The sequence below is a fragment of the Electrona antarctica genome, assembly GCF_951216825.1.
Source record: "Electrona antarctica genome assembly, contig: scaffold_26, whole genome shotgun sequence".
Classification (NCBI taxonomy): domain Eukaryota; kingdom Metazoa; phylum Chordata; class Actinopteri; order Myctophiformes; family Myctophidae; genus Electrona; species Electrona antarctica.
In genome coordinates, this window is record NW_027636995.1 from 1,553,645 (window position 1) to 1,572,203 (window position 18,559).

Genomic DNA, 18,559 nt, shown 5'->3' on the forward strand with positions numbered 1-18,559 from the left:
TACCACTCTGCCCTCGGGTTTATAACTGGAGGTGGGTTCCTCAGCCATCACTGTACGTAGCGTAGGTTGTATCAGAGTGTAGAGTATAGGAGAGTAGCGACATGCTTTGATCTCGCCGCAAAGCGGGTGCCTATATATGGGCTATAGTTCCAAACATTGCTCTATGGCTGGAACTATCCCGTTGAGATAGAATGAGCACTTCCGCATTCCATTGTTACAACGGGAGTCAACGCTATAGTGTCGCCACTCTCTTACTAGATTACTCTGGGTTGTATGGAAAGGTTGGTTGGCCTTCATTGGCTAAGAGACGAGAACAGCACCGCACTGTTTTTTTGAGTGGTGTAAACCACTCCTACAACTGGCTTTGTTAGTCTGTGCAGAAAAAATGAGCATGGTTGCTATGTTCACCCTGTTCACCTGTGTGATTTCATTACGTCAGACATGATTTCATTACGTCAGACAGGCTATATAAGACCTTACACCACTCAGTTCACACGGGAGTGATTTTTTTTTATCTACAAGGCCTTACTTAAAAGAAATGCCTACATATCTTAGCAGCCTATTACATCCCAAAACTGGCCTACATGATCACACCCGCTCCCAAAACTATACCTTAACCCATTTTGGGCGGGAACCCCTTTTGGTGTTTTAAGCATTGTGTTATGCTTTAGCTATTGAAAAATAGCAGATCTACAAGCTCATAGCGCGCCACCGAGTGGCGCGCTACGAGCTTGTAGGTCTGCTATTTTTGAAAAATCGTGAAAATATTTATTTCAGACAACTGGAGGATTTAGAAGATTTTTTTTAAATGTCGAGGTCAGGCCTATAGGTTAATGTTAGAAGTCCCCATTGTGAATTCCGAATTAGGTAAAACTAGCCTTTCATTACTATTATGCACCTCACATGTGGAACTGTCTACAACCCATCTTAACCCATTTTGGGCGGGAACCCCTTTTGGTGTTAGCATTATGTTATGCTTTAGCTATTGAAAAATAGCAGATCTACAAGCTTGTAGGTCTGCTATTTTTGAAAAATCGAAGAACAGAAAACTGTCATTTTCAAACAGACATTTTTAGAATCTGATCTCAGGTCAAAATGGGTTAAAATTGAACAACTTGATTTCACTTGAACGTTTTAATTAAAATACCCTTATAAGGATCCATCGGCAATGGGCTTCATACGCACGGCACACCGCAACGACGGGGTGGCGTGGCAACCCATGCATATATAGAACTCGCCTTCCAAATCCACTCGGTCAACAGTGACTCAGTCAGACATTTAGGTTTTTTTTTTTTAGCTTATCAAAGTCTGTAGGTGTTGTGTGCTGTCTTGTGCCAAAGTGTGTTTGCCAGTTGCCCTGGCGACGGTCTGCCAGCTCCACGGGCAGAAGAGACGACGGCGTTTGATGGACACCGCTTCCATCCGTCACATCGCTCACCGTGTCAGTTCTCTCACCCTGTCGCTGCGTGGCTTTGGACTTCATTATAGATTTTTGTTCATCCAAACGACACCTGTGTGCGCACGCACGCACGCACGCACGCACGCACGCACGCACGCACGCACGCACGCTAGGGCATTAAGCAGCGACTACTAAATCCACTAGTCGACCTTGTTGGTACTAGTTGACTATAGTTGATAAGAAAAAAAAGTGTATTTAAAAAAAAAAAAAAATCCCGATGTTGTAGGCCTCAAAATCAGGTAGATTATAGTTATAGTCACCAATGTACACAGTTTTACAAATATTTATTTCCAAAAATGTTTTTTTTTTTTTTTTTTTTAACACAATAGGTAGTTAAACAACTAGTCGACTAGTAAACTAGGCAACTAGTAAAAATGACTAGAAGTGAATGCCCTGATGCACGCACACGCACGCACACACAGATAATCCCTCCCCAGGACAGAAGATTTGTGTTAATAATTATCAAAAGTACTAAAGACAGGATTTTGTACTTGTAGAGTTTGTATATCTGCTATTTTTGAACGTAACTAAAACGTATAGATTTCTATAAAATGACACGGTATATGCTTCCCCCCCCCCCCCTGGGTTTGAATGGGTTAACCCGAAGGCACACTAACCACGCCACCCTGCCACACCGACCTCACATTCACCCCCCCCCCTGGGTTTGAATGGGTTAACCCAAAGGCACACTAACCACGCCACCCTGCCACACCGACCTCACATTCACCCCCCCCCCCTGGGTTTGAATGGGTTAACCCAAAGGCACACTAACCACGCCACCCTGCCACACCGACCTCACATTCACCCCCCCCCCCTGGGTTTGAATGGGTTAACCCGAAGGCGCACCAACCACGCCACCCTGCCACACCGACCTCACATTCACCCCCCCCCCCCCCCTGGGTTTGAATGGGTTAACCCGAAGGCGCACCAACCACGCCACCCTGCCACACCGACCTCACATTCACCCCCCCCCCCCCCCCCCTGGGTTTGAATGGGTTAACCCGAAGGCGCACCAACCACGCCACCCTGCCACACCGACCTCACATTCACCCCCGCCGCGGGCATGCAGGACTCTTTTCTTGTCTCACAAAGGTGTCCTAATTGAACTCCCCTTGGAAAGAAAAGCCCTTTTTTTTCTTGGACCACAACCACTCGGCGTGGCTATAGTTACCCCCACTCGTACATTGAATAGCAGCTTAAGTATTCCGTTGCTGCTGTCTTATTGGCACGTCGCTGCGTGCATGTGCCCAGCACACTCAGGGTGGCTGGTAGTTAGCCTGGCTAATAAGCCAGACCGAATCAGCCGTTGGCAAAAAAAAAATTGCCTGCCGGCGGATTACGGTCTGGAGAGGCTCAATTGTACGCCCATTTCCTACACCAGAGAACTGGTGTGGCCAATCGGGACACGGTATGCAATATGGGCGGGCTTTGGTACACTGACGTTCAATGCTTGAGACCTTTGACTGACAGTAGCTCTGACCAATTGCGTCAAAGAGAAAATGTTTGAACCCGCCCCCCGGGAAACAAGATCCATACACAGCATCTCCAGACTCAAATACCACACGACAGTGTGATTTGAGTCTGGCGTATTAGCCAGGCTAGCTGGTAGTACCCAACGCATTGTATATAGTAGCAGGATTCCATTCCTGGCATCCATCCATCCGCTCACAAACAGCGCTTTGTGTGTTTGGCCAGCACATCTACAGTTGCAGTACAAGTTTGCTCCCCCCCCCCCCCCCCCCCCCCATTTAGACCTGAGGACGATTCTACAAATGTCTGCTAAATCCTGACAGTTTTCTGAAAAACCTGCATGTTTCCATGTCAGTCGTTCTCAAACATTTTCATGTAATTGGCCGCCGACCCCCATCTGAAAATATGTTGTTCCAGGGACCCCCCCCCCCCCACACTACACTCTGAAAGAATATATACCGGTATTCAAAGGTTTGCGCCACATTTTCAAGATTTTTCATAAAATAGCAGACTTGTAGGTCTGCTATTTTATGAAACATCTTAAAATGTGGCACAAATCTTTGAATATTCTTTCAGAGCGAACGTTTTGAACTCAAATCTTTGCTTCTGGGGTACTGTAGGTCCCTACCCCAACAACACATTTCAGATGGGGGGTCCGCGGCCAAATACAGATAATCCTGGGGGTCCTTGACGTGAAAAAGGTTGAGCACCACTGATATTGAAACGTAAGGTGTTTCAGAAAACTGTCATGATTTAGAAGACATTTTCTTTTTAAATTTGACGTCTAAATAGGCTAAAGGAATGCGCCTCACACACAGTGACAAACTGCACGCTAAAAAGAGCACATTCATACACACATGTACGCGGTAGGGGTGTGCTGAAATATCGATATGGCGATATATATCGATACGTCCTCCCGCGATAAATAATCGATATTGATTATTAAAATATCGATATATATATATATATATTTTTTTTTTAGAAATTGGAAATGTTGTTCATAATGAAGTGATGAACAACATGTTTAGAAAAGGAGGAAATGACAGCTAAAATAAAGCAAATCCCACTCAGATTCCACAGCAACCAGAAGTACTGAATTACTGGATGGTGATTTGTCCAAAGTCTCCAAACAGCTTTGTGGGAATACAAAATGCTGCATTTTTTCAGTTCCAAGTATTTTGTAGTTGCAGATATCGTGATATATCGTTGATGAAATTTCATACAATATATCGATATATCGCAAATATCGCAATATATCGAATATCGTGATATTATCGTTATCGAGGGCCTAATATCGCGATATATATCGTATCGTGAGGAACCCATATCGTCCCACCCCTAGTACGCGGGCATGTGTGTGTGTGTGTGTGTCTATGGTTCTTCTTGCGTGTTCATTAACGTAATCATCGTCATCATCTTCGGGGCGCACACCTTGTGTCTCTGTCATAGTGCTGCACGATAATTGTGTTTTTTTTGATTAATTATTCATCGGAAAAAAAGATTGCGATCTAGATTCAGACACCCACGCAGTCTCATTTCCTACATTTGAGCAAGAATGGTGCAGCACTATAGTTGGCTGTCCAATTAATTCTAGTTACTCTTGTGTTTTTGCTACACGAGAGAGACTTATGTTATACTTTAGCTATTGAAAAATAGCAGATCTACAAGCTCGTAGCGCGGCACCGAGTGCCGCGCTACGAGCTTGTAGGTCTGCTATTTTTGAAAAAGAGCACATTCATAGAGAATGAAGCAACGTCTCGGGCACACCTACAAAAAAAAAAGGCCATCGGTGACCAAAACGTTGCTTCTCTCTCGATAAAATGTGCTCTTGTACAGTGCAGTTTGGCAGTGTGTGAGCTGGGCGTATTCTTTTATTATTGATGTACGTCGTTTACTCAAGCAGAAATGTTGATCACGGTATATGTTTTTGAACAGTACTTCAGTTGTACTTCAATTAGTACTCAATTGTACTTCAGAACAGTACAATTTTTGTGAACAGTACTTCTTCTGCCACTGAAGCATTGTACTTGCCTGGTCTGATTGGTTGAAGTGTGTGGGCACGCACGCACGCACGCACGCACGCACGCACGCACGCACGCAGCGCAGAGCAGAGCAGCGCAGCGCAGCGCAGCGCAGAGCACGCACACACACACACACACACACACAGCACAGCGCAACGCACGCACACACACACACATCATGCACAGAAGCTCAAAACGTGTCACTTGGCAACGTGCTTCTATAACTAACTTGTAGATCTATACACTTTTTAAATATTTTTCCTATGTTGTTCTGCCGCAACGCTGCTGTCCGTTTAATTGCTGCAACTCCCCAGTAAACACTTTATAATACTTTAATTTTCTGAAGTAATTTGTATACTTCTGAATACTTGAGCAGCCATGGTTCTCAGGTGTCAGGAGAGACGGGCATGCCCGCCTCGCCACCCATGCAGGCACTGCATTGTGTTGCGTCTTATCAAACGACTTAAGGAGATGAGGTGTGGGTGTAGGGTGCAGGCCGGCAGGGTCTGCCCGCGCACAGCAGCTGTCCCGTGGGCATCATCCATCCATTCATCCATCCATCCATCCATCCATTGAGAAGCAGCCTATATCCGTGTATAGGGTGTGGCTCATCCCACTGTAACTTAAGAGAGACGTGTGACAGATGGGATCGCAGGTGTTATCAACACCACAGGGGGCTTAATGACGCTCCCGTATATTACACACGCACGCACACACACACACACACACACACACACACGCACATACTGAGCGAACACACACACACGTACGCGGGCGTGTGTGTGTGTGTCTATGCTTCTTCTTGCGTGATAGAGACACAAACCTTGTGCCTCTATCATATAGTGCTGCACGATAATTGTTTTTTTTAATTAATTATTCATCGAAAAAAAGATTGCGATCTGGATTCAGACACCCACGCAGTCTCATTTCCTACATTTGAGCAAGAACGGTGCAGCACTATAGTTGGCTGTCCAATTCATTTGAGTCACTCTTGTGTTTTTGCTACAAGAGAGAGACTTTAACTATTGAAAAATAGCAGATCTACAAGATCTACAAGCAGATCTACAAAATAGCAGATCTACAAGCTCATAGCGCGGCACCGAGTGCCGCGCTACGAGCTTGTAGGTCTGCTATTTTTGAAAAATCGTGAAAATGTAGTGCAAATCTTTGAATATATATTCTTTCAGAGCCAACGTTTTTAACTCAAATCTTTGCTTCCGGGGGGTCCCTGGAACAACATATTTTCAGATGGGGGTCGGCGGCCGATTACATATAATCTTAGAGGTCCTTGACATGAAAATGTATGAGAACGACTGACATAGAAACATGTTTTTTTTTAGCAAACTGTCAGGATTTAGACGACATTTTGTAGACTCGTTCCCAGGTCTAAACGGGTTAAGAGAGGCTTGGTGTTGTCTGTTTAAAGCATATATGTCAAACTCAAGGCCCGGGGGCCAAATCAGGCCCGTGGATGAATTATCTTTGGCCCGCGGGATGATATTTAATTAGTATTAGAACTGGCCCTCTGGTATATTGCACGGACCACCATAATACTACAAGTCCCACAATGCACTGCGAGTGCATTGGCACATATCACATACTATGAAAGCAGTGCTTGGTGAGGATCATAGAACAGGAAACTGAGCTTAATAATAATGCATTTTCAGTTTGAAATGCATTTACTTTTTTGCTGTTTGCCTGGGACGTCCTCATGACCGCGGTGCCCGTGTGTTGAAACACAGTCCGGCCCTCGAGCTCGACCGATTTCTTTATTTTGGCCCACTGTGTATTTGAGTTTGACATCCCTGGTTTAAAGCCACAGTAGTTATGGCTCCAGGTGCCACGTTTTGAACGTAGTAGTTAATGTTCAGCAACTATACAGACTAAAGACAATAACATTTTTCACAGAGAGAAATCTGTCGTGGAGGACATTTGGAGATTCAAGCATGAATCGTGCAGCGCTACTCCATCGTTTGCCTTTATGCCCTATCTTAAACGTATTTTGTGTGACAGCCGTGTCGCACAAGAGTATAACACAACTATAGTATAGCCAAACTACAAGCTCAAAACGCGTCGCATTGCGAAGCGTCGTCGTAGAGATGTTCTAAAAATGTTAAGGTTTCTTTTGGTCTATAAGGACATGCCCATATAGTGTGTCTGTGGGTTTCCTACATATTGAACCAATTACAGGTATTAAAGTGGGCTTGTGACTAAATAATAACTACACTGGTACATATTATTTTTCTTCCATGTCCTTGCATGACACCTATACCGACACGTGCACCTACGCACGCACGCACGTGCACACACACACACACACACACACACACACACACACACACACACACACACACACACACACACACACACACACACACACACACACACACACACACACACACACACACACACTTAGTGTCCATAGAAACACACACTAATCTGCAGACCAATCAAACAATCAACATGTATACAAGTTCACCTTCCAGCTGTTCCTCTCCTTGCCTCATCTCTCTCTCTCTCTCTCTCTCTCTCTCTCTCTCTCTCTCTCTCTCTCTCTCTCTCTCTGTATGTATTCCTTAAGGTGCTTGTATTCCATTTGACATCCTTCTCCTGTCACAGCAGCTCACACATCTCGCTGCTGTGTTTGCACATTGTTGTACTTCACCCAACAGACATGGGAGTTTTCAAACTCTCCTTGGGTGCTATCTGTGGAAAGTACATGTCTCTGATGTCTTGGTACAGTGGACAGACAGTATGTGTCTCTGATGTCTTGGTACAGTGGACAGACAGTATGTGTCTCTGATGTCTTGGTACAGTGGACAGACAGTATGTGTCTCTGATGTCTTGGTACAGTGGACAGACAGTATATGTCTCTGATGTCTTGGTACAGTGGACAAACTGTATGTGTCTCTGATTTCTTGGTACAGTGGACAGACAGTATGTGTCTCTGATGTATTGGTACAGTGGACAGTATGTGTCTCTTGTTACAGTGGACAGACAGTATGTGTCTCTGATGTCTTGGTACAGTGGACAGACAGTATATGTCTCCGATGTCTTGGTACAGTGGACTCTCTCTCTCTCTCTCTCTCTCTCTCTCTCTCTCTCTCTCTCTCTCTCTCTCTCTCTCTCTCTCTCTCTCTCTCTCTCTCTCTCTCTCTCTCTCTCTCTCTCACTCTCCACTCTCTGCATGTGTATGATTTTCCCCTTTTAAACATCCGGCTCCTCTTGCAGTAATTGTCCGTATTAAAAGTCAGAAGCTCTCCTCTTGAATTTAGATGAAGGGGCTTCAAAGTGACGGGCTCGGTGGCCGAGCGGAGGTGGAGGAGGAGGGGGGGGGGTTGGTCATCAAAAGAAGCAGAGTAGAGGGCCCTCTGCTTCCAGCCGGCCCGACCCACCGCCCCATTTCTGCCCCATGTTATCAGCCCCATGTTATCAGCCCCATGTCAGCCCCATATCAGCCCCATGTCAGCCCCATGTTATCAGCCCCATGTTATCAGCCCCATGTCAGCCCCATGTTATCAGCCCCATGTTATCAGCCCCATGTTATCAGCCCCATGTCAGCCCCATATCAGCCCCATGTTATCAGCCCCATATAAGCCCCATGTCAGCCCCATATCAGCCCCATGTCAGCCCCACACAGCCCCATATCAGCCCCATATCAGCCCCACGCACTGCCCCATATAGCCCCATATCAGCCCCATATCAGCCCCACGCACTGCCCCATATAGCCCCATATCAGCCCCACGCACTGCCCCATATAGCCCCATATCAGCCCCATGTCAGCCCCACGCACTGCCCCATATAGCCCCATATCAGCCCCACGCACTGCCCCATATAGCACCATATCAGCCCCACGCACTGCCCCATATAGCCCCATATCAGCCCCATATGGTCACCACAGGCCCTCGACCGCAAATGACTCATGGACCCCAACGCAATTGCGTCACGGTAGTGACGCCCCTGACGTTGATGCTGGGTGAAACGGCACATCTGTCTTTAATATCAGTGATGAAGATTATTAATAACTCTCTCTCTCTCTCTCTCTCTCTCTCTCTCTCCCCATCAGATGGTGGTGTTAATGGACCCCATGGAGGATCCAGACGACATACTGCGTGCCAACCGGTCCAGAGAGAAGACCTACATGTTCGACGTGTCCTTCGACTACACTGCCACTCAGGTTAGTGGCCTTCGACTACACTGCCACTCAGGTTAGTGCTGAAACTGCACGTTATAAATATGAAGTGAAACAAATGAAGGATACAACATCATTATTTATTTCCGGGTAGATAATTAACGGCGGCATTGGAGCAGATCACGGTATTATTAATGCACTGTGTGTGTCTGGAACATGTCACTTATGATAGTGTTATTCAGTGTTGATTTCGTTGACTAAAACTAAGATGAAAAGTGTTTGTCGACTAACCTTTTTTCACCGACGAAGACTAAATGAAAACTAAGCTACGATGACTAAAACTGAAGACTATATATTGACAATTTCATCATCAAATAAAAACTAGACTAAAATGTTAGGAAGGGACTAGTGGACAAGAGATCCAATAAGTCATTTTACACTTGGTTGCATGCTGAAAATAGCAACGCGCTGCGACGCATTGTGAGCTTGTAGATCTGCTATTTTCAGCAAGTGTAAAAACAGTCATTAATTACGACGGCATCAAGGTCCGCCAAAACACATTTTAGTCGACTAAATCAACTGTAGATTTAGTCGAACACTAAAACATTCCAGGTGACTAAAATGTGACTGAAACTAAATGAAAACTATTGAAGAGACTATGACTAAAATTAAAATCTAAATTTGCTTCCAAAAACAACACTAGTGTTATTGACCACTGAATTATGACTCATTCTGTTATTTCCACAGGTTGACAAATAGACATACTAGTGTGTACACTTTAGCTAAAATTCTGGACACTTTATTTTATATTGTGAAAACGTCCATATACTGTACTTTCTATAGGCCTACTTTCCATCGGAAAAACATTCTGATCTGGTCTTAATTATAAATATAATTGAACCAATGAAAAGTATTAAGCTTGCGACTAAATACTTTTTAGTCAATTGAATGTACATTTCCTGAAAAGTGACACCTGGCAGTGACAATATATTTCCTGTGTGTGTGTGTGTGTGTGTGCACGTGCGCGTGTGACGTGCATGCATGTGTACTCTCCTCTCCTCTTGCACTCTGTAGGATGATGTTTACCGTGGCACAACCAAAGGCCTGATCGAAGGCCTCATTTCAGGCTACAACGCAACAGTCTTCGCCTACGGACCCACAGGTGTGTGTGTGTGTTCAGTTATAGTTTTAATGTCTTGTCTGTAACACTCTCAGAGTTATGGCGGCCTTAGTTAATTTGACCCCCCCAATCCAACCCATTGATGCTGAGTGCCAAGCAGGGAGGCATTGGGTCTCATTTTTACAGTCTTTGGTATATATGACCCGGCCGGGGATCGAACCCCCGACCTCCCAGTCTCAGGGCGGAGACTCTAACCACAAGGCCACTGTCTGGTCAGACTTAACGAGGCCAGCTACTATAGTACTCGGACACATTTATGTCCACGTATACTAGGAGGCGAGCGAGTCAGTTTTGACCACAAGGTTCTGGGTTCGAATCCCAGGCAACCACCAACTCCGCTTATGAGTAGCACGGCTTGGGTAACTGAGTGGTGTTGTAAGTACTCAGTGCTGATGGTAGTACAGTAGGTGTTGCTCTCCACCTCAGCAATCCGTCTCCCCCCCGAGGCCTATAGTGCATTGAAAAGGACAGATCTGACAGATGCCAGATCTCTCTGACATACTTATTACTTACTTAACCCATGTATCTCTTCTAAATCCTGACAAGGATCGAGTCAAGGACCCCAAACATTAATATGTAATTGGCCGCCGACCCTCATCTGAAAATATGTTGTTCCAGGTAAGCCTATCCCCCAGAAGCAAAGATAGGAGTTAAAATCGTTATCGCTCGGAAAGGATATATATTCGAAGATTTGCGACACATTTTCACCATTTTTCAAAAATAGCAGATCTACAAGCTTGCGCTATGAGCTTGTAGATCTGCTATTTTTTCAATAGCTAAAGTATAACATAATGCTTATAATGCGTATAACATAATGCTAGCTAAAGTATAACATAATGCTTAAAACACCAAAATGTATATTTAAACGTCTGTGTTTCATAGTGTAGTTACGTCTGTACACTTCTCTGCTTCTTCTCTCTGTTTTTGTATTATCCTCTGTCTGCCTGCCTGCTGACAGAGCCGTCCACCTCTCTTAATCTGCTCTTGTGGGGAATTAAACGGGGATTTGGATGGGGTTTCCGCGTGCGTGCGTGCGTGCGTGCGTGCGTGTGTGTGCATGGCCGTGCGTGCGTGTGTGCGTGGCCGTGCGTGTGCGTGCGTGTGTGTGTTAACTTCCAGGGGTTAATCCCCTCCCAGACCATGTAAGCATGGTGTTACATGGTGTTAGCAGGTGGTGGTGTTGGGGGTTCATGTGAGGTAGAGTGAATTAGAGTAAGGTGACAAAACAAGGCTCTGGGCTTAACTAGTAGACATGTAGGTTTTCAGAAGGTGACAAGTAAGACTCTTAGCCTGGCTTGGCCATACTGATACATATCACACTGCGTGGGGCAAACATTTTTGTCGCCGGCAGATTCGTGTCTGGCCACTGCGAGGCTACAAGGCTCTGGGTTTAATCAATTAAAGATCTGCAGGCCAATTAAAGTCTTCTAAATCCTGACAGTTTTCTGAAAAACGTGGGGTGTACTGGTGGGGCTCAAATGTTTTGATGTCAAGTACCCACAGAAGCAAATGTTTGAGTTAAAATGTTCGCTGTGAAAAACAAAATCACACACGTGTGAACTGAGTGGTGCAACTCTCCCCTCTCCCCCTGCCCCCCCCCTCTCTCTCTCTCTCTCTCTCTCTCTCTCTCTCTCTGTCTCTGTCTCTCTCTCTGTCTCTCTCTCTGTCTCTCTCTCTCTCTCTCTCTCTCTCTCTCTCTCTCTCTCTCTCTCTCTGTGTGTAATTAGCAGGCAACAGTGCAACACTATCTCTCTCTCTCTCTGTTTCTGGCACAACAGCGCCATTTTTGCCCCTACTGGTACTCTAAACATTGGGACATAGTCCCATAGTCCCATAGAGACATTGCTGTTCCTTGGACCACTCAATAAAAAATAAATAAAATAAAATGTTCGCTGTGAAGCGCTAAAGTGGCACTGATGCGTTCCAGGACTTACATGTAGGTTTTCAGAAGGTGACAGCACAGGGCTCTGAGCTTAAAGAGGTAGTGCCGTGATTTTTGTACTTTTTTCCAATTTTTCATGTGTTTAAGAGGTGACAGTACTTCATTAGATCCCTTGGTGTGGTTGTTACAGTATGTGCAATGATGTCTTCCCTTTGTATTTAGGGTTTCTTCCTGGAGGCTGAAACCTTGACAGTCCAAATGTGCCAATGAAAAAAACAGTAATATAGTGACATCACACTATCAGCCCCTCCCCTAACCCATCCCCCTTTATCATACAACAACAGCTGTGGGTGCGGCTTCAGTTCAGGTGAATCACCACCCATCACCACCCACCAGGCAAACCTGGCATACTTAATGAACTGGTGGGCGTGCACACATAAAAACAACATTTTAACAAATACTGTACACTTTTTTGAAAGGATTCTTCCTCCTTATATAACAATAAGACCTGATGATCATGTTTTAGGGTGTACAACAATCATGGCACTCCATCTTTAAAGGACCACTTCACCACTTTTCAACCTATCTTCATATAATAGGTCCTCTCTAATACTCATGTCATCTCTACTCAGTCTCATAGGAGGAATGTGGGCAGTTCAGAAACCCATCCACCAGTGACATCATCGTTAGGCAGATTTTTTTTTAAAACAAGATTTCTTTTTACAAAAAATGTTTAGATTTGTATTAACGTGAGAATGATGGCTTCCATTTTCGCATTGCAACTTTTCAGGAATAGAAAGCCTGCAGTTTCTATTAGCTTGGATTCCCCACCGATGATGTCACTGGTGCATGGGCGGGCTTCTGAACTGCCCACAGCGCCCACAGCGCTCCTATGAGAAAAAAAATGGTGCCATTTCATCATGATTATTAGGGAGGAGTCGAGGACATGCAATTATATGAAGATAACCCGTCTCCAGTAACGATTTGTTTTATTGGCTCGGCCGCAGATTTAAACAACACGCACTTCTGTACAGAACCAACAGATTTTGATTAAATATAAGTAGCATGCGACGTGTCAAACTAGGGGCTTTTCATGATTCTGAAATCTGAATAATATCTAATATTGCAAGCATTATAGTTTTGCACAAAAAACACTCCTTGGCCTAAAAATGCCCATAGCCATCACAATTCACATCACAAATTCAAACACCTGTAAACACTTTTGATAATCAGTGACATACAAGTTACACCTTGTTGCAATGTTGTCGGGCAGCAGACGCCTCCTATCTCCATATTGTAACTTTCGGCACACAAAAGCATCAAAAGTAACCGATCTACAAGCTCGAAACGTGGCGCAAATGGTCACGTTCTGAGTTTGTAGATCTGGTACTTTAGCTATTTCTTAGTTTGAATCCTAAAAAGTAACGGTTTTGGACATATTACGAGGTTTGCAGTTTGCCGCGTCTGTGTTACCTTATACTGTAGCTTTTAACCACTTTATTTATTATTCAATTATCATTTTTAAACTTTAGCTGTAGCAGATCTACAAGCTTGGCACCGAGTGCCGCGCTATGAGAGAAAATATATTCTTTCAGAGCAAACGTTTTTAACTCAAATCTTTGCTCCTGGGGGGGGGGGGGTCCCTGGAACAACATATTTTCAGATGGGGGTCGGTGGCCAAATACAGATCAATTCTATGGTCTCTTGACATGAAAGGGTTTGAGCACCACCATTATTGGCTCACCATTGCAGAAACTGGTACGTTTTTCAGGATTTGGAAGACATTTTTTTTAAATCTGGGCGGGAACCCCTTTTGGTGTTTTAAGCATTATGTTATGCTTTAGCTATCGAAAAATAGCAGATCTACAAGCTCATAGCGCGGCACCGAGTGCCGCGCTATGAACTTGTAGGTCTGCTATTTTTTGAAAAATCGTGAAAATGTGGCGCAAATCTTTGAATATTATATTCTTTCAGAGCGAGTTTATAACTCAAATCTTTGCTACTGTCTGGGAGGGTCCCTGAAACAACATCTTTTCAGGTTGGGGTCGGCGGCCAACGTCATATATTTGACATGAATATGTTTGAGAACCACTGACATAGAAACATGGGTTTTTCAGAAAACTTTAACTTTAAAAATGTTTTTATTTCGACGTCTCTGTGTGTCGTCCACACCATGCAGGCTGTGGGAAGACGTACACCATGCTGGGGACGGACAAGGAGCCGGGCATCTACGTGCGGACGCTCAACGACCTGTTCCGCTGCATCGAGGAGACCAGCGACGACATGCTCTACAGCGTGTCCATGTCCTACCTGGAGGTGAGGGGACGCACGGTGCCCACATCACCTTTATTTATCCATGTCCTACCTGGAGGTGAGGGGACGCACGGTGCCCACATCACCTTTATTTATCCATGTCCTACCTGGAGGTGAGGAGACGCACGGTGCCCATATCACCTTTGGTGCAATTCAGACATGCAGTATTTATCCATGTCCTACCTGGAGGTGAGGGGACGCACGGTGCCCACATCACCTTTGGTGCAATTCAGACATCCAGTATTTATCCATGTCCTACCTGGAGGTGAGGGGACGCACGGTGCCCACATCACCTTTGGTGCAATTCAGACATCCAGTATTTATCCATGTCCTACCTGGAGGTGAGGGGACGCACGGTGCCCACATCACCTTTGGTGCAATTCAGACATCCAGTATTTATCCATGTCCTACCTGGAGGTGAGGGGACGCACGGTGCCCACATCACCTTTGGTGCAATTCAGACATCCAGTATTTATCCATGTCCTACCTGGAGGTGAGGGGACGCACGGTGCCCTGCACGTCACCTTTGGTGCAATTCAGACATCCAGTATTTATCCATGTCCTACCTGGAGGTGAGGGGACGCACGGTGCCCACATCACCTTTGGTGCAATTCAGACATCCAGTATTTATCCATGTCCTACCTGGAGGTGAGGGGACGCACGGTGCCCTGCACGTCACCTTTGGTGCAATTCAGACATCCAGTATTTATCCATGTCCTACCTGGAGGTGAGGGGACGCACGGTGCCCATATCACCTTTGGTGCAATTCAGACATCCAGTATTTATCCATGTCCTACCTGGAGGTGAGGGGACGCACGGTGCCCACATCACCTTTGGTGCAATTCAGACATCCAGTATTTATCCATGTCCTACCTGGAGGTGAGCGGACGCACGGTGCCCACATCACCTTTGGTGCAATTCAGACATCCAGTATTTATCCATGTCCTACCTGGAGGTGAGGGGACGCACGGTGCCCACATCACCTTTGGTGCAATTCAGACATCCAGTATTTATCCATGTCCTACCTGGAGGTGAGGGGACGCACGGTGCCCACATCACCTTTGGTGCAATTCAGACATCCAGTATTTATCCATGTCCTACCTGGAGGTGAGGGGACGCACGGTGCCCACATCACCTTTGGTGCAATTCAGACATCCAGTATTTATCCATGTCCTACCTGGAGGTGAGGGGACGCACGGTGCCCATATCACCTTTGGTGCAATTCAGACATCCAGTATTTATCCATGTCCTACCTGGAGGTGAGGGGACGCACGGTGCCCACATCACCTTTGGTGCAATTCAGACATCCAGTATTTATCCATGTCCTACCTGGAGGTGAGGGGACGCACAGTGCCCCGCACGTCACCTTCGCTCAATTCAGACATCCAGTATTTATCCATGTCCTACCTGGAGGTGAGGGGACGCACGGTGCCCCGCACGTCACCTTCGCTCAATTCAGACATCCAGTATTTATCCATGTCCTACCTGGAGGTGAGGGGAAGCACAGTGCCCCGCACGTCACCTTCGCTCAATTCAGACACATTCATGTTGTCACCTCAACTCAATTCAGACATCCAGTATTTATTAATTTTATCAATTCAGACACATTCATTGAATAGAAGAAGGGAGTGCTGCCGTGGTCCTTTGTTTGTTGAACTGAATGCAGGTGCTCGTTGGCGAGGTTAAAACATGAAAATAAAGAAGAGGATCCAAGGCACTCTGTTCCAGTGAGGTGAAAAAAAGCCTTTTTTATTTAAGAGTTAAAGGGGCATTCCACTCATTTTCAACATTTTACTATGTCATTAATATACCTTAGAGCTGTTGTGTGGAAATAATAAAAAAGTCCCCCCATTCTGTGTTTCCTAGAACTAGAGGTCTGAAAAAAATCATTAACATGGTGAAACACATCTTGATGATGTCATCAAGATGTGTTTCACCATGTTAATGATTTTTTCATAATTACAGTTCTAGGAAACACAGAATGGGGGGACTTTTTATTATTTCCACACAACAGCTCTATGGTATATTAATGACATAGTAAAATGTTGAAAATGAGTGGAATTCCCCTTTAAGGCATGGCAAAGAACATTACACAAAGAAGGACCAACGCGTTTCGGCACTCAGCCTTCGTCAGGGACACATTCATGTTGTCACCTCAGGTCAATTCAGAGTGACACATTCATGTTGTCACCTCAGGTCAATTCAGAGTGACACATTCATGTTGTCACCTCAGATCAATTCAGAGTGACACATTCATGTTGTCACCTCAGGTCAATTCAGAGTGACACATTCATGTTGTCACCTCAGGTCAATTCAGAGTGACACATTCATGCTGTCACCTCAGGTCAATTCAGAGTGACACATTCATGTTGTCACCTCAGGTCAATTCAGAGTGACACATTCATGCTGTCACCTCAGGTCAATTCAGAGTGACACATTCATGCTGTCACCTCAGCTCAATTCAGAGTGACACATTCATGTTGTCACCTCAGCTCAATTCAGAGTGACACATTCATGCTGTCACCTCAGCTCAATTCAGAGTGACACATTCATGTTGTCACCTCAGCTCAATTCAGAGTGACACATGCATGCTGTCACCTCAGCTCAATTCAGAGTGACACATTCATGTTGTCACCTCAGGTCAATTCAGAGTGACACATTCATGTTGTCACCTCAGGTCAATTCAGAGTGACACATTCATGTTGTCACCTCAGATCAATTCAGAGTGACACATTCATACTGTCACCTCAGATCAATTCAGAGTGACACATTCATGCTGTCACCTCAGATCAATTCAGAGTGACACATTCATACTGTCACCTCAGATCAATTCAGAGTGACACATTCATGCTGTCACCTCAGGTCAATTCAGAGTGACACATTCATACTGTCACCTCAGATCAATTCAGAGTGACACATTCATGTTGTCACCTCAGGTCAATTCAGAGTGACACATTCATGTTGTCACCTCAGGTCAATTTAGAGTGACACATTCATTATGTCACCTCAGGTCAATTCAGAGTGACACATTCATGCTGTCACCTCAGGTCAATTCAGAGTGACACATTAATGTTGTCACCTCAGATCAATTCAGAGTGACACATTCATGCTGTCACCTCAGGTCAATTCAGAGTGACACATTCATGTTGTCACCTCAGGTCAATTCAGAGTGACACATTCATGTTGTCACCTCAGATCAATTCAGAGTGACACATTCATGTTGTCACCTCAGATCAATTCAGAGTGACACATTCATGTTGTCACCCCAGGTCAATTCAGAGTGACACATTCATGCTGTCACCTCAGGTCAATTCAGACATCCAGTATTTATTTAGCGAATGCAAACTCCTTAAAGGAGCATTCAGTGATTTTAGGTGATTTGGAGAAAATAAATAAACGGTCCGCCCCGGTAACAAGATATGCACATTAGGGCTTTCACTTCTAGTCATTTTTACTAGTTGACTAGTTGCCAAGTTTACTAGTCGACTAGTCCAGGGGTCCTAGGGGGTACTAGGGGTATTTGTTATTTATTTATTTTATTTTTTCTAATTTATTTTTTTATCAACTAGTCAACTAGTACCAACAAGGTCGACTTGTGGATTTACTATTGCTTAATGCCCTAATGCACATGCACACGCTCTACAGTCGGGGCACGCAACAGGCCAACAGCACGCACACCAAGGCCCGCCCCCGCTCGATCCTGATTGGAGGAAGGCCCCCTCTATCCTGATTGGAGGAAGGCCCCCTCTATCCTGATTGGATGAAGGCTTTCTCACCCACCACCAAAACCAAAACTATAGGGTTTTTTTGACCCCCGCGGTTCACTGGGGACAGGGAGGAACTAATTATAATATGGTCAGCACACTCTATAGTCGGGAGGATTATCACAAAAAAAGGGGAAAAAGTGATATTTGAATGAAGTGAAATCACTGAATATACCTTTAAGCCAATTGAGAGCTTGTGTGACAGCATCACATCTGCAAGCGACCCATTTAGAGCCTGTGGATCTGCTTATTTCGCTGTTTTTGAATGTAAATCCTGAAAACGGAACAGTTTTTGGTTTTCATCCGACAGAGAGACGATATAGAAACTGGCATCATAC

General features: G+C 45.0%; 1 protein-coding gene across 1 annotated transcript in view; it reads left to right on the top strand.

Annotated features, from left to right (window-relative positions):
• Positions 1 to 18,559, top strand: part of LOC306919558 (kinesin-like protein KIF19) — a gene marked incomplete at both ends in the record, with an annotated part of 56,941 nt that overhangs the window by 4,724 nt on the left and 33,658 nt on the right. Inside the window, 3 exons of the mRNA XM_079532320.1 lie at positions 9,017 to 9,127; positions 10,157 to 10,244; positions 14,324 to 14,460. Coding sequence (XP_079388446.1) covers positions 9,017 to 9,127; positions 10,157 to 10,244; positions 14,324 to 14,460 — 336 coding nt within the window. The remainder of the gene's footprint in view (positions 1 to 9,016; positions 9,128 to 10,156; positions 10,245 to 14,323; positions 14,461 to 18,559) is intronic.